The 17,170-nt window shown below is 42.5% G+C and overlaps 1 protein-coding gene across 1 annotated transcript in view; it reads left to right on the top strand.

The window, feature by feature from the left end:
* LOC309549658 (serotransferrin-B-like) overlaps positions 1-17,170 on the top strand; it is a gene marked incomplete at its 5' end in the record, with an annotated part of 40,540 nt that overhangs the window by 11,378 nt on the left and 11,992 nt on the right. Inside the window, 7 exon segments of the mRNA XM_082250062.1 lie at positions 7,483-7,538; positions 10,169-10,332; positions 10,409-10,556; positions 10,653-10,801; positions 12,330-12,426; positions 13,332-13,373; positions 16,463-16,621. Of these exon segments, the coding sequence (XP_082106188.1) occupies positions 7,483-7,538; positions 10,169-10,332; positions 10,409-10,556; positions 10,653-10,801; positions 12,330-12,426; positions 13,332-13,373; positions 16,463-16,621 (815 nt within the window).

Here is a 17,170-nt window from a genome sequence, read left to right as displayed (position 1 = left end):
TCAGATCAGTTCAGTTCAGTGGGGATGTGAAAGGTCCCGCAAGAGAAGAAGGATCGGGGGTCGGCAGGTTCCACTTGCGATCTATGGTCGATCGGGTCAGGCGAGGATCCAATGTGGGTCCCACCAGTTCAATATTCCTTAAAGAGATGATATCAGAGGAAAGTTCTGCAATAGTGGGAGCGGAGTCCGACATCCAGTGTCGCAGAATCAATCTGCGGGCTGCCATCAAACAGTTGACCAGCCATGGCTTAAATTGATTTACGCTTTTCCTGGAGTCTTTAGGCAATGGAAGACTTTCCGGGTCTAGGCAATTGAACACGAGTGGGAAGACGTCTTTGGGAATGGATACCCCCAGCATTCTGGTAATATAGCGTATTGTTTTGTCCCAGAAAGATGAAACCTGCGGGCAGAGCCACAGCTTATGCAGAAGAGAAGGGTAATGTTCTTTGCAGAGAGTGCAGAAATGATGTGCTGGGTCTTTCGACCATCGGATGTGAGGGTAATATGCTCCATGGAGAATTTTAAACTGTTGCTCCCTCCAGAATTCATTGGTTACATGCTGCCGAGTAGTCAGGTAGCCCTTTAAGATCCTGGTGTGAGCATCAGGTGAATTGAGCATCTTATTCCAGGATTTAGCGATCGAGTGCTCAGTTCCCCGATAGAGTTCCTGGAGTAGCGGCTTATATAAGTGCGATATCCTGTGTTTGGCCTGAAGAATCCATTGGTCTACCAGGGTGGGGCGGAATCGCAATAAGGATGCACGGCATATATCATTCACATAACTTATACATTGTCTAAAATACAAATAGTGGCCTTTCGGCAGATCGTGAGTCTTGGCAAATGAGTCGTAGTTTAAAGGGCTCCCAGTATCCGCGTCAAAAAGCTGCACCATCAACTTTATCCCCCGTTGGGACCATACCCCATATGCCGAATGTTGCTGCGCCTGTGGGAAACCAGGGTGGTTATGGATGGGAAGATGTCTGGACAATCTTTGGGAAGACCCCAACCTCTTCCTCGTCTCTCTCCAAGCAGCCACCGTATCCTTGATTAAGATATTGTGGCGGAGAGCGTTAGGGACGTCCCCTGTCCCACAGTGCAGCAAAGCGACCAGGTCGTGCGGAGCAGCCATTTGGGTCTCCAATGAATAATTTGTATATCGTGATTCTCTGCTGATCCAATCTAAGCATCCCCGCAGAAGGCACGCTAGGTTATATATTCTAGTATTTGGTAAATCAACCCCCCCCTCCCTCCGTGACATATGCAGCTTGTTGAGGGATATACGAGGCCTTTTCCCATGCCAAATAAAACTAGACACTGCTGCATGGAGTCGTTTGATATCCGTATGTTTTAACAGGATTGGGATCGTCTGCATAGGATACAGAAGTTTCGGGAAGGTGGTCATTTTATATAAGTGGCACCGACCAAACAAAGAAAGTGGCAAATTAGCCCAGGATTTCAACTCGGCTACCATCTTGTCAAGCACTGGTGTAAAGTTCAAACGGTAAATGGTAGATGGAAAACGTCCTATTTTGACGCCCAAATAGGTGATGTGTGTGGTCGCTATACGTAGTTTTGACGACGCCGCCCACTGAGGAGTGCGCGTAGTGTTCAGGGGTAGTATCTCGCTTTTGTGGAAGTTGATACGGAGACCCGAGCACCGACGGTAGTCCGCGAATATATCCTCGATCAAGGGGAGGTCGTGGCCCGGATCTGACGTAAAAATAAGTACATCGTCCGCGAACATAGCGGTGCGCAGTTCCTCCGCCCCCACTCGTATGCCTCTAAGGTCAGGATGGGAAAGCAAATATCTGGATAGGGGTTCCAGAGCTAGATTAAACAGTAGAGGCGAAAGCGGGCACCCCTGCCTCGTCCCCTTAAACAGTCGGAACGAGGGAGAGATGTGTCCCGCAATCACCACCTGCGCCTGCGGACTCGCGTACATCATTCTGATTAGGTGCAAAAATTTGCCCGAGAGGCCCACTTTGGTGAGGACTCGATCCAGCCATTGAATATTCACGTTATCGAAAGCCTTTTCGGCATCGAGAGTGATTATCGCCGCGTCCGTGCCCGGGTCTGCCTTGGAAGCCTCCAAAGCCACCAGTACCTTCCTAATATTCGATGTTGCAGATCTGCCTTTTGTAAATCCGGATTGCGTGGGATGAATAATAGAGGGCATTATGGACGCCAATCTGTCCGCCATCAATTTGGAGAGCAGCTTGGAGTCCACATTGAGAAGTGAGATTGGTCTGTAAGAGCCGGGGTCTAGAGGGTCTTTCCCTTTTTTATATATCAATTTAATATGGGCTTGATGGCCCGTGGGGAGGTAAGGGTTGCCGTCCAAAATATGATTGTACACCAATTGCAGCGTCGGGGCGACTGTGTCGGCCGCTAGCTTATAGAAATCTGGAGTGTAGCCGTCGGGTCCGGGGGATTTGCCTGATGTGAGAGATTTAATGCCCTTGGAAATCTCCTCTAGTGAAAGAGGTTCGTTCAGACGCGAGAGTTGTTCCCGAGTGACCTGTGGGAGGGGTACCCTAGAGAGCCAGTCCGAGGCAGTATCCTCGTCCATAGACTCCTGGCTGTATAGAGCTTGGTAAAATTTTGCAAAGACGTCGTTTATGCTTTGGGGGTCCTCTACCCTATTACCGTCGGCATCCCTAAGAGCGGAGACTTGCGTCGGGGTAAAGGGGCCTCTACAAAGAGAGGCTAGCAATTTGCCTGGTTTATTCCCGAAAGAATGATATTTCCAGTCCTGGTGCGATTTGTAAAGTAATTCCCGTTTCGTCGACCAGTCGTCGAAAGACGCCTTGGCTTCGCGCCATCGTTCCCTATTCTCTTCGTTATTTCTCGTATTCAACGCAGATTGGGCTTCTCTCAGTAGGGAGCTGGCTGTCATAAATTCTTTGGCAATAGACTTTTTGTACGCTGCAGCGTAAGAGATAATACGACCCCTGAGCACGGCCTTCCCCGACTCCCACAAGAGTACAGGGGAGACCGTCGGCGAGTCATTAAGTGATACAAAATCTGTCCAGACATCCCTGATGAGCAAGGCCATGCCCGGGTCTTTATTTAGGAAGGAGGGGAACCGCCAGCATTTAGCCGTTGTAACCGTCGAGTAGATCGTAAGGGTAACCGAGACCGGTGCGTGATCAGATACGGCAATGTCGTGTATGCGTGGGGCGACCGTATAGGGGAGCATTTTGGGATTGGCAAAAATGTAGTCAATACGCGTAAGAGTGTGATGGGGGTTCGAGAAGAACGAATATTCCTTACCCTCTGGGTTATTAAGTCTCCAGACATCCGAGAGTTGAACACTGTCCGCAAAGTCCCTCAGCAGAGGGGAGTGACGTGGGGGTCTGGGTGTATGCGTGTCCTTTGTGGAAGACCTATCCTCCAGGGGGTGCATCAGTGAGTTGAAGTCACCTGTCACCAGGAGTGGCAGATGTAGGTAGGGGGCTACCATGCGGGTAACTTCCTGGAAGAAAGAATCAGTTGGAGCATTGGGCGCATAAATTCCGGCCACCGCCCACTCTCGAAGGGCGGTCGCCAGGTGAAGCACAATCACTCGGCCAGCATCATCTGTAACAGAAGATTTTACAAGTGTGCTGGAATTTTTGTGTATGAGTACCAGTACTCCCGCCTTTCCCTTGATTGCTGGGGAACCCAGAACCTGTCCTACCCACAATTTTTTCATGCGGTGGAAGTCCTTGGCTTCCAGGTGCGTCTCCTGCAGGATCGCGACGTCGGCCCTCAGACGTTTCAGATGTCTGAGCACCGCCATGCGCTTGTTGGGAGATCTGAGTCCCTTAACGTTCCATGAAATCACACTCATGGTGGGTGCCATGGAACAAGATCCAGATGCCGGTTAACAAGTGTGAGTGTAGGTGTCACGTAGTGTGTATGTTTGCCGGTCAGCACAGGGGCAGAGGTAGCCGAGTGAATCCATAATTCAAGCGGTGGTTGAGGCACTAAGGGAGTGTGAGGCGTAGGGTAAGGCCCAACAGGGGCAAAAGGGTGAAGGGGGAGCAAAGAGTAATCAAATTTGGAGGACTTCTCTTTTTTCCTCATGGGAGCTCGCGTGCGCATCGGACAGCGTTACCAGACATAGTCGCCATAGTGCCCCCTCAGCCGGTGACAGAAAGGATCCTTGTCGGCGGGCGTGCAGGCCGACCTAAATGAGGGTCCCGCACCGGCAAAAGGTTCCATAGAAGACTTGACAGGTAAAGGTGTGCGGGTCGAGCGGTTGTCAATCAGAACAAAAACCAAGAAACAATAACCATGCAGGAGCGGTGAAAGGAATACCTGTTACATAACCAGCCGTCAGGCTTGAGGGAGGACAGTGACATGCACAGACACACGTCCACACACGTCAGTGCGTCCCGAATGGGAAACATAAGTCATAACACAGTGACCAAACCAACAGGCAAAATATAGAACAAACAATATAGACATAGTTACCAATGGTACCTAAAGGAACTGTCCGTCACTGGCGAAACACAGGATAATCGCATTGCACCTCAGATAGGAGGTAGCGCTGAAGGTGAAAAAAGAAAAAAGAAAAAAAAAAAAAAAAAAAAAACTGCCATCCAGGGTGCCTTCAACGGAATTTGCGTCTGTAAGAGGGGCCTGATACTCGTTGCTTTTTAGCTGGATCTTTTCTGGGGCTCCGTTGTTCCCGGCTGCCTTGGGGGCGCTGGGGGGAAGGCGTGGAAGGGGGGTCCAGCGTGATGTTGAAGTGGCGTTGCAGGAAATGGTAGGCCTCATCAGGTGTGGAGAAAGACTTCTGTTCGCCGGACAAGTCCGCGAGGCGTAAGATGGCGGGATAAGCCAAAGTGAACTTGATGGACTTCTGAAACAAAGCCTGGCATATTGGCTGGAAAGTTTTCCTGCGACGCGACACCTCCTGGGAGTAGTCTGCAAAAATTAGGAGCTTGTGCCCGTCAACTTGTAAGGCCTTAGAGTTGCGGAAGGACTTCAAGATATTTTGCCGGTCCATATAATTCAGGTACCGCACGATCACAGCGCGAGGTGAGCGTCTATCGTTGGATGGGGCCCCCAGGCGGTGGGCTCTTTCCACCGAGCAGGCTGACTGGATCCCTAGGGCCGTGGGTAGCCTCGTGGAGGCAATGTCACATAGAGCATCAGTCCCATAGGTTTCTGGCAGACCTATGATCCGAAGGTTATTTCTCCTCGATCTGTTCTCCAGATCGTCCACCTTTTCCAATAAATACCTTTGGGCCTGCCTGGCTTGCTGATCCATAGCAAAGGATCCCTGCAGCTCATCTTCCAGGTCAGACATCCTGTGCTCCATTTCAGTCAGTCTGTGAGCATGGTCACCGATCTCTTTCCGCAGCTGTGCGATCCCATCCGAGACAGCCCTGTCCACAGCATCTTTGATAGTGGGGGAGAGAAGGGTGGCTACTGCCTGGGCTAGTGAAGCGATCTGAGCCTCTGGAATAGGGCTGGGTGGTGGACCGGATCCCGCTGTGCCTGTGTGTGAAGCAGCGTCCTCCATATTAATCTCGGAGGAGGCCGCAACTGAAGCCGGGGGCTTGATTTGTGGGAGAGGCGGAGCTCCGCCGTGCTGCGGCGGTGCGGGTCCGTGCTGGAGGAATCGATCCATGTCCGCTCGGTACCCGGGACGTAATGCGGGTGATGTGCAGCGTCCGCCGGCTCTTTAGGGCTGAGAAAGCCGAATAAATAGCAGGTGAGGTCTGGAGCCGGAGTCCCGCGCTGCTGCTTACATGGGCGCCGGAACCGGAAGTCCTCTATTGTGTTCTAACAGGGGGCGCCCCCCCGGCCAGAACACTCCAGTCAGCACTCCTAGCCATTGGTTGAAAACGCAGCTCACGGGGGGGGGTCGGCAGACCTTTTTCAGCCAGCTTCTCTCACAGGGGCATGACCGAATGCAGCACACATGGGCTAAATGTCGGATGGTTTCTATTGAACCGGCTGATGCCACCCGACATTTGGCCCATGTGTAGCAAGCTTAACAGTTACAAGCATGGCTCCCAGAGGCAGAGGAAGACTAAGGCTGGACATACACTATACAATTTTCTTATTTAATTTCCTTTAGATTTACCTTCAACTGTGTATTGCAAGGGCTGGCCCGATTCCATACAAATTAAAAGTGTTTAGGTTTGACTTCATATTATATGGTTTTGGTAAATCTAAAATAAAATTGATCAAGAAGATTGTATAGTGTATGGCCAGCCTTAAGCTGGCTAAACATTATACAATTTTCTTGTACAATTTTCCTTTAGATTTACCAAAACCATATAATATGAGGTCCAACCTAAACACTTTCAATTTGTATGCAGTCAGGCAGGCCCTTGCACTATATAGTTGAAGGTAAATCTAATGGAAATTGAATAAGAAAATTGTATAATGTATGGCCAGCCTAACAGTTACAAATGACTCCCAGAGGCAGAGGAAGACTAACAGTTATAAGCAGGATTCCCATAAACATGATGGGACTTGCTGTGCCGCAACAGCTGGAGAGCCGCAGTTTGCCTGATCCTGGAGTAAAGGCTTAAGTTGACCATGCACTGTAAGCAATCCCTCCCACCCCCGGGACATTGTATTCTGACAGCGGCACCCACTGCTGTCACTATACACTGATCAGCAGTGTCAGCCGATCAGCTGTAGCCACTAATCAAGAAAATTTTACAACTTGTATTCTGCAACAGAAGTCGATCAAATAATTGACATCTGTTGAGCGGGGACAGCCAAACATTGATCAAAATTTGGCCGTACCTGCAGCCAGCTTAAGGGTCACCATACCGGTTACAACCAGGCTGCACAATCAAATTTTCATTAGCCAAAACTGTAATATCATATACTACCTAACTTGTATCCAGTCAAGCAGGCACTTGTACTATATAGTTAATGGTAGATGTAAAGTATCTATATAATCAGATTGTACCGTATATGGTGAGATTTACTGTAATCGTTTTTTTTTTTTTTTTCTAGTTAGAGTGGTTAAGGGAAAGAACTGGGTTCTTATTGTGGCCTGTAACCCCACTGGGGAGATTTACCCATGACAGGTGTGACACAGAAGTAATATCTTTGTTATCCTGTCCTCATGACGCATGTCCTTCCTTTTACCTGTCCTCGTATGACAAGAATCAGATCTGAAAGACATCCTCTCAATAGGAACACAGACAGCAATAAAACCTTGACAGATATTCTAACTCTTCCCCACTCTATCCAAAACAAAAAAGAACATTTTGGATAAATCAGGCCCTTATTTACCCACAAGAGCCCACAAGAGCCAGTGGGTGGTTTGGCACATCGGCATCCACTAATAACTTAGTAAAAAGTTTTGTTTGGACTGAGTATTTAAAAATGATTTTTTTAAACTCTATAAAGAAATAAATAAAAAGTAAAAATAACCCACTATATCATGCCCATTATGAGGACAACATTATAGGCCTGATTTTATTGCATGAACCTTTTTAATTTCTCTATATCCATTTGCAGGTGTCTGAGAGATAACAAGGGTGAAGTAGCTTTTGTGACACATATGACTGTACCAGGTAATACCTACTAATGGTATAAGGTCTTTCTATTACTGACTCTGAGTTGATGATCACACAAGACTTTTTAACCCTTTCGCTGACTGGGCTTTTTTTTTTTAATACACATCTAGGCATGAAAATGACTTTAAACAGTAGTTAGCACTTCTGCTTGGCAGCATTAGGGTTGTTAGTTCGAATCCCAATCACGGCGCTACCCGCCTAGATTTTTGCATGTTCTCTCTGTGCCTGCGTAAGTTTCCTCTGGGTACTCGGGTTTCCTCCCGCACTCGAAAGACATGCTGGTAGGTTAAATGGCTCCTGTCTAAATTGGCCCTAGTATGTGTATGTATGAATTCGAGTTAGGGTCCTTAGATTGTAAGCACCTTTAGGGCAGAGACTGATGTGAATGTACCATATGTAATGCGCTGCATAAATTGACAGTGCTATATAAGTACCTGTAATAAAAAAATCAGGCCCTGCTGACACGCTCATTGTACAATCAAGTTGTAGGGGGAAGCCGTACTAACAATTACCTGTCTGTGATGCCCAGTAGGGAGACTTTGATGACAAAACTGCCAAACAGGATCAACAACTATTTGGCAGCATTAACTATAATGGTTTTGGTCCAAATTTACTGTTATATGTTTATTATTTTTTAAATTTGTATTTATTATGTCCTTAGATTTTATTTCATAGATACATTAGTATTTAAAAAAATACACATTTAATTTCTGACAAAGTATTCACAAAGGACTCAAGGTTAGCTAAGGGCTACTGAGCTATTTAACCAAAATGCATTTAACAACACCATGGTTTTGTAAAAATTGTGTTGTTTTTACTCTATCTCCTTCTACAATCGTATATCATCATCATCATCCTCCTATCTCACCACCTACAATATATTACACTTAATAATCCATCACCTGCTATAACTATCATCAATTGCCTTCTGCATGCTCCATCACCACCTCAAACCTATCCATCATGTGTAATGAGAGCAAAGATAAGCGTGTGGCAACTTCATGATTACGGAGAGATAAGTGAACAAATAGAGAGATATCAGTTCTAAGGATAATCGTTCACAGCCACAACCCTAAGTGAAGACATAAAAAAACAGGGACAAAGAAGAGGAAAGGGGCCAGAACTCAACCCCAATAGGATGGGAGAGTTGAATCACCAACCTCTTCTTGAGAATGAGATTTTAAACGCTGTGAAGTTGTCATTAATCATCATACAATATATTCTTAAAAACACATCTTTATTGATTTCATCAAATAGAAGATAAAAACAGACTATATATAAAAAATTGGTTTTACATCCATAGTTGAAATACAACTGCCATGTCCATAAGTAGAAACACAGTACTGGTGGGTCCTCCAGTACTGTGTTTCTACTTATGAACATGACAGTTGTATTTCAACTATGGATGTAAAACCAATTTTTTATATATATGTATCCTGTTTTTATCTTCTATTTGTTGAAATCAATAAAGATGTGTTTTTAAGAATATGTTGTATGATGATTAATGACAACTTCACAGCCTTTAAAATCCCATTTTCAAGAAGAGGTTGGTGAGTCAACTCTCCCATACTATTGGGGTTGAGTTTTCTGGCACCTTTCCTCTTCTTTTTCCCTGTTTTTTATACAGGGAGATAAGTGTTCTGATAGCAATCAGAAAACAAGTCTGAGTCTCGTACAGGATAGCCTCATTGTATACACTTGTGAGCGGATAATATCCGATTAACATGTATCTTAAATAACATTAAGATATTAATGAAAAAAATTGAACAACGGTTCAAAAGGTGGGACTTTGTATGAGGCTCTGCCCATGGGGCTAGATGCCTCCATCCCTGGTCGTGTATATATAGGGGACATGAAAAATAAAATTGGTAAAAAAGGTACACCGGGCAATGGGCTTTGCAACAAAGATAATATGATAAAATCGTAATGTAATATTAAACTCACAGTAAATTATTGTAGATTGGTACAAACAGCCCATTACCTAAGATAATGGGCTGTTTGTACCAATCTACAATAATTGACTGTGAGTTTAATATTACATTACGATTTTATCACATTATCTTTGTTGCAAAGCCCATTGCCCGGTGTACCTTTTTTACCAATTTAATTTTTCATGTCCCCTATATAAACTTTAAGATATTGTTTTTATTTAGTTATTAAAAACCAGGATGCTATGAATGGATAAGGTAGGATTCTTAATTAAATGGAATTGTTCATTGACTGAACTTTCCCTCATTATATGTCAGAACATAGTAAGCACAAATCGGTATACTCTGTAAAAGTTAATTACACAAAAGAATGTAAGGTGGGGATATTTGTAAATCTGATTGCCACATATTTCACTGTTTAAGGATTCTATATTGCTGTTCTGAAAAATATTTTCTGTGGCATGACCAAAAGCTCAAATTAAATCATTATTATGCAATCTAGCCTTAATCATCACCTACATCCTATCCTCCATCAACGTCTTTTCTTCATCACTAACCTGTGACCTATATTTTACCCCCACCTATAGTCTACAGTATTCTCTTTTGCCCACAATGATCTTTCTTCCTATACCCTCTACAGTCTACCTTCTGTCACACCTTATAGCTTTCTCTCTAAACATGTATTTAACTGTCTTTAAGCCGAGCTCCATAAGAATTTCCAGCTGCTGTGTCCAGACAATACCAGAAGACCAGTTTCTCAGTTTCAAAAATGCAGCTTATCAAGAATTCCAGTGAACGCTGTAGTAACTAGAAGTGAAGGTGACAAGACTAAAAATATTGTTGACTTTCTTGAGTATGCTCAGGTAATTGCCATATTGTACATTTCTCAATGCTTTTAGTTATGGGGTACAAAAACCATTAAAGATTTCTGGATTTTAGACAAAAGAATGCAACTTGTTCAGTTCCAAGTTTGGGAAAAACCTTCTATTCAAAGACTCTACACTGAACTTTGTTCCTCTGCCGCCTTCCATGGATGCTTTCTTATATCTAGGGCCAAGCCTTTACAACTCTGTCAAAGAAACATTTGGTAAGAGGCTTATATTGATGACGTTATTAGCAATACTAGAAATCAGATTACAAATGACAAAATGATCTTTACAACTGTCATTTGTAAATTCTTTAGAGGTAAGCCAACCATCCAGAGAAACTATACGCTGGTGTACGCAAAGCAGACAGGAGAAAATAAAGTGTGATAACTGGACACCTCTAAGTGGAGGAATCATTGAATGTACAGAAGCCTCTTCTGCTGATGAATGTATTCAGCAAATAATGGTAAGCAACATGTGCTAATAAACTTAAAGTGTTACTAAACCCAGGACCCTGCATGAACTATATCTGGTCTCCCACAGTACACAGAAATAAATCTGAACTGCTAAATACCTTTTCTCATCAGCAGTATATAGCGTCTTATGACTTCTATCAGTGTCTGGTTAAAGCTTGTAGGAAAAGTTTTCATTCTCCTCTGATTGTCCTAAGAGGCTACAGGACCCCTGACCCTCTGTCTGGACAGTGCTGACTGGCTCTCCACCCTTCCAAGAAAAAAAAAAAATTCTCTAGCAATACACACCAAACTGAGCATGTGTAGAGTGCCCCCAAGGCTCTGTTATATCAGGAGATGGGTTGGGGACAGTAAAAGAAGGGGAGGATCCGAGAAGACAGGGTTAAAAAGCCTTTTTACACAATACAGAGGATTCAACAGTGAGTATAACAAGCATGCTTCACTGCATATACAGACTGATTTTACTGTTGTGGGTTTAGTAAAACTTAAGACACTGATTAGAAGTCTCTTGAATTTGCTGTAAGCAACATTTTCTCATTAAGCTGATAAACTTAAGAAATTTATTTGGAGTCTTTTGAGTTTGCTGTAAGCAACATTTCCCCATTAAGCTCTTAGTACCTGTTTACTTTTAAACAAACTTTTATTTAGTACAGGGTGCACAAGACTGTGTTGGCACTGGATGCAGGGATTACATTATGAAGACTGTGGTAGACAGTGTAAATTGTGAATGCTGAATATATCACGATCCAATGTATCGCTTTAAATCCTGGTTAGAGTTAAAAACAGAATAGAGAGTGTTACTATGTTCATATAATCCTGCAAAAGCTGATAGGTTGCAGCATTTTTTTAGAAGTGCCTGATATCCCTAAAATCTGTTGGTACACCTAAAGAACATTGGTATGTTTTTGCAACTCAAACATTCTCTGGACTATAAGAATTTAGTAGCTCTCACTTTTTCATTTTTAATATATTATTATTATTTAGTTTATATTATTATTACTTAGTTTATGGTCATGGTATATTATGCCTCGTTTCCACTGAGCGGAACGGTTCGGGTCGGTACAGTTTGGAAGGGTTAGAATGGTCCGGCCTATTCAGGTGAGCGTTTCCACTGCAAGTCGGGCCACCAGGGACCATGCGGGGTTTACACCAAATGAGGTGTTTGTTTTGCTCTTTCATTTGACGTGAGCATTGAAGTTTTCCTGTCCGCCAATCAGTGGAATCTATCATGTGACGCCAGTAGCTCCGCCCTAACCATACCATACCATTTCCTATGGCCCTACATCTGAAGCAGGACCAGGAATGGTGCGGTTTGGTTCGGTTGTATGGGCCACTTTCATAATGGAAACACTCAAATTAGCGTACCGTACCGAACCGACCCGAACCGATCCGCTCAGTGGAAATGAGGCATAAGAGAGCTGCCTGTATTTAACTAACTTTTACGCCCTGTAGGGATATTCACTTAATCTAGTTCACAACCAAACCTGTTCAGATACATTGACCTTATTGGTGGTTTTGTAGAAAAGTGAAGCAGATGCTGTTACTCTCGATGGAGGATACATGTTTACAGCTGGGCAATGTGGACTGGTACCTGTACTTGGAGAGTACTATAACCAAGGTAAGCTGATGCTACAAAAAACAATTGTAATAAAGAAGTTGTGTTGATGTGAACAGCTGATTACTAAAATACATTGTGATGAACCTTTCAGCTGTCATCCTTCATTAAAGCTTAGCAGTCACCCTTCTGGACAGTATTGTATCTGTCTGTTAGTTATGGAGGAATCATAGCATTTCTTAGTGTATTTCTAAGTAGAACAGTTAAAAGCAGAAGATACCCAAGCTCAACCGCACAATTGAAAAATACTTGCTGAGATTCGGTGCTAAGGCTGGCGGAATACCCAATCCCCTGTTCAAACATCCCCACTGCTAGTATAAAATGTAGTATATACTGCATGCCGTTTTTTTAAAATTCATCTTGTAAATACCTAATTTATTCTCCTAGAGAAGCAGTCATGTGACTGTCCGTCACTCTCTTCCTCCGATGTATACAATACCTGCCTTATCAACCCCTTTAAAGATGACTGCTGCACTTCTGCATTAATGGATATCCAGTTTAACTCTGTCCACAGTGCAGAAGAATAATACAGCAGGAACAAGGGAAAAAAATCCACAGCAGTTATCAGCTACAGTACAGGTTACAGAATTATACTCTTTGTTGTTCAATATGAACAACTAATTTGTAGGCATGTTTGACTGCTAATTAAAAAAACATAATGGTAAAAACAATAGGTAACTGAATAATGTAGTGTGTGTGCCTGCACACACATCTTTCCTTGTCCCAAAGACAGTATGTTTCACTTTATGTTAGCCTGTTGCTTACAACAAATATGCACTGATTTTCTGATGATAAATTTAAAAGACTGACTCACATTAAACCAGAGTGAGCTCATTTTAAAATGTGACTTGCTTTATTCATCCAAAGGTTCATGATTTGTGTTGTTTTATTTATTTTCTTATTTTCAGATGATCTAAAGCCATGCAAGACCGGTGGGTCAAAAATTCAAAGTACGTTGGTTTGCTTTTGTCTCTTATTTATTAGATAAAGTACAGTTATATAACTACAACCACAGAAGCCTGTAGGACTGCTATGAAGCCTGTCAGCACCGAGGGCCCATTGCAAAGAGAAAAATACCTTCGTGGTTGAATTGATCAAAAGGAACATAGATAAGGATGGCAGGCCTGGCTGGTAAAAAATAGGACTTATTGCCAATGGTATTAATAGAAATGAAATAATAAATCTAGTGTACTAGTAGTATTTTCAGAAAAGTGGACAACCTCACACTTGGCCTATTAACCTCCCTGGCGGTAATCCCGAGTATGGTAACCCCCAAAAGCGGTAACCCTGGCCACACTCTGGGTTCCACTGTAGTATCATTGTAGTGACACTTTCCTTGTCCCTACAATCCCCTGATGTCCTCCCACTGTGTCCTCCGGCCGATGCAGGTATCTGTCTTCCCAATTCCCTTCCCTGTGAGTGCTGGTGACGCAGGGGGCGGAACCGGGCAGGAAATTAAAAAAATTAAAAAATTTAAGAAAAGTAAACAAAACATGACATGATACATTGTAATACATTGTAATCTGTTAGGATTATATTACTGTATAAAACCATTTCACCTCAGTTTTGTCCCTAGTGATTTGTCCAGTGCCCTGCCTGCACTTTTACTGTTCTGCCTGGAAACTTGAGAACGTCCATGGCATCCAAAAAGTGTCCCTTTAGGTCAAAAAGCGGTTTTAGACCAGCTAGAAAACAGTGAATAGTGAATTAGAATTAATACATGTATGTGACTCCCGCGCTATCACAGTAGAGAGTAAAATAATAGCCTGATAATGGCAAGCAGTGCCAATATAGTGTACCAAATTAATAGAAATGTGTAAAATGGGGTGCTGCGCTAAATGGCTAAATTTCTAAATGATGCAAAATAACTACATGAATGCTCACATAATAAATGTTCACAACGCTTGAGAAAAATAATGGATAAAGTGCATGTGATGTATAAATAATCAATTTTTTTTTTTTTTTTTTGATCTGAGGTTGTGTCTTAATGTGCTAGTATGCATCTAGTACATTATGTGAAACTAGCCTAAAGAAAAACCTTTCCAGCGATGCTCTGTCATCACTGCAGGCGCTTTCATCTTCACCCGGCCTTCCTTTCAGGTCCCCGGACTCCAACTGTGTGACTGGCTGGAACAGCGATGACATCACTTCCACGCATGCACGGGGGAACCGCTGTTTATGGCAGAAGGCTCTGAAGGAACGGCCCGGGTGGCTGTTCCTTCAGAGCGCATGCATTGGTGATGTCATCTGCTACATATACAGTAAATATCACCTAAATGGTGCACGTTTAGGAGATATTTACAGTACCTATAGGTAAGCGTTATTATAGGCTTACCTATAGGTACAAGTCAGAGATGGGAGTTTACTCCCACTTTACGGCAGTTTTAAAAAAAAATCAGTCTTAAAATCTGCAGCTTTTAGCAATATAATGTGGGAAAAATAATCAATATAAATCGATTACCTATAGCGCTTGCTGTGATAAATAATGAATAAATATACGTTAAAAATATAAATCAATAATCCGTGAAAAATCTATAAACATATGATGAATAAATTAGCAATCAAGTCCATATGTGAAAATAAATATGTGTAAAAATAAATATCAGATAGTCCAATATATAATGTAAATTCCAGAACAGTTAATAAATAAATAAAGTGCCGATAATCCTTCTTTTCTTCTTCCCAATAAAATGTGACCCTTCACCGTGGAGAATAAGTGAAATTCAGACTCACCAGAAGACGTGGGTCCTGTATGCCTTACGGCATCAGGACCTACCTTGCTTTGGAGACAATGAGCAAGGTAGGTCCTGATGCCGTAAGGCATACAGGACCCACGTCTTCTGGTGAGTCTGAATTCCACTTATTCTCCACGGTAAAGGGTCACATTTTATTGGGAAGAAGAAAAGAAGGATTATCGGCACTTTATTTATTTATTAACTGTTCTGGAATTTACATTATATATTGGACTATCTGATATTTATTTTTACACATATTTATTTTCACATATGGACTTGATTGCTAATTTATTCATCATATGTTTATAGATTTTTCACGGATTATTGATTTATATTTTTAACGTATATTTATTCATTATTTATCACAGCAAGCGCTATAGGTAATCGATTTATATTGATTATTTTTCCCACATTCTGCACTAGCACTTTCTATAGCAGCTGCTACCACAATTATTTATAATATTCACTTGTTTATAATCATTTATATATATTTAATTTATTAATCAATATTAAGGTGTCACACTTTCACATATTTGAAGTTATATTCTACCACTCACTATAGGACTAGGCTCTTACAAATACCTAAATAGATCCCTCCTTGGCGCAGGTAATATACTTGTATCCTCAGGTATATTTTTTTCCCTTTAGCAATATAATACCTGGGAATACTGCCATGAGGACCCTTGTTCAGGAACTTCCTGTTATGTAGTGACAGTTGTCTCAGTTGTGCTCCTGTATTGCCATCCTGTCACATGCCACATGCGATTGAGACAAAAAGCAGCTGTGCCAATGCGAAATTGCACAGGCATGGTAAACCTCCCTGTTCTGCCTGCTTCTGATCTGCCCTTCTCCTCCTGTGCCCCCCTTTCACTGTGACGCCCCCCCAGGCCCAGTGCCGCAGGCTTCCCTGTCCTGTAGAAAAATTACAAATTGTTAATAAATAAATAATTAAACTTTGTCTGAATCGTAATAAAAAACTAAAATTGTAAAAAAAAAAAAAAAAAAATGTAACATTTAAATAAAAAAATTATATATTTTTTCTATGTAAAAAAACAATGTAAAAAACAATTAAAAATGGCTTATTTACACTGGTTCTCTGTTATGTTCATGCCTGCTAATAATGATTTTAGTGTATTTTTTGTAAAAAATGTTGTCTTGATATATTTGGGGGGGGGGGGGGGGATTGCCAGGTAGGCTGTACGGGGCCCTATGAATTCTAACTGCAGCCCTGGGTGAGGAGATACTAATGGCATCTCCTTGAGACTGGACTGTGAAATAATTCTTCATATTTTGATTTTACAAAGGCACGTACTATGCAGTTGCTGTTGTAAAGAAAAGGAACAAAGACATCACATGGAACAATCTTAAAGGCAAGAAGTCCTGTCACACAGCGGTGGGTCGCACTGCTGGTTGGAATATTCCTGTTGGTCTGATCAACAAGAGAAACAGCAACTGTGATATTGGTAAGAGTAGTGATATGTGTAGTACCATTGAACTATATAAAAAAAGCAGGCAAAATGTTTTACATTTTATATAAAGAACAGACATTTTACTTATCAAGAATGACCTGTCCAACAGGACTTAGTGGAGTAGCATTTCCGCTTCCAGCAGTATTATACCCGGTCTGTCCGGAAAGTATCAAGCCTTTGTTAATATAAAGAGAACAGTTTATGTGACAACAGTGTAACCTGGCAGCCGAGGAGAGTTGACTGGAATGTGCATGCTTGAACAATGACGACTTCACTGTACGAGTGGTAGGGAGTAGGTGTAATGAGTAGAAGCAGAACACCTAAGAATATTGAACGTGTACGGGCTGGGATCAACAGAGATCAGCAACTAATGAGTGTGAAAACCATAAGCTGATCTGGGGATTCCAAAACCTACTGTGTCCGAAATGTTGGCATAAAATGTGTCATTGCAAAATTTGTTGTCCTATGCACAATGTGGTTGTGCTTCAGCTTCTAACTTAAGCTTGTTCAATTAGGCATTGACAAAAAACCTGGAAGCTGATT

Source organism: Pelophylax lessonae (assembly GCF_965119305.1).
Source record: "Pelophylax lessonae genome assembly, chromosome: 3".
In the NCBI taxonomy this organism is placed as follows: Eukaryota; Metazoa; Chordata; class Amphibia; order Anura; family Ranidae; genus Pelophylax; species Pelophylax lessonae.
The sequence above is the reverse complement of the archived record's forward strand: the minus strand, read 5'-3'. Positions and strand labels throughout refer to the sequence as shown.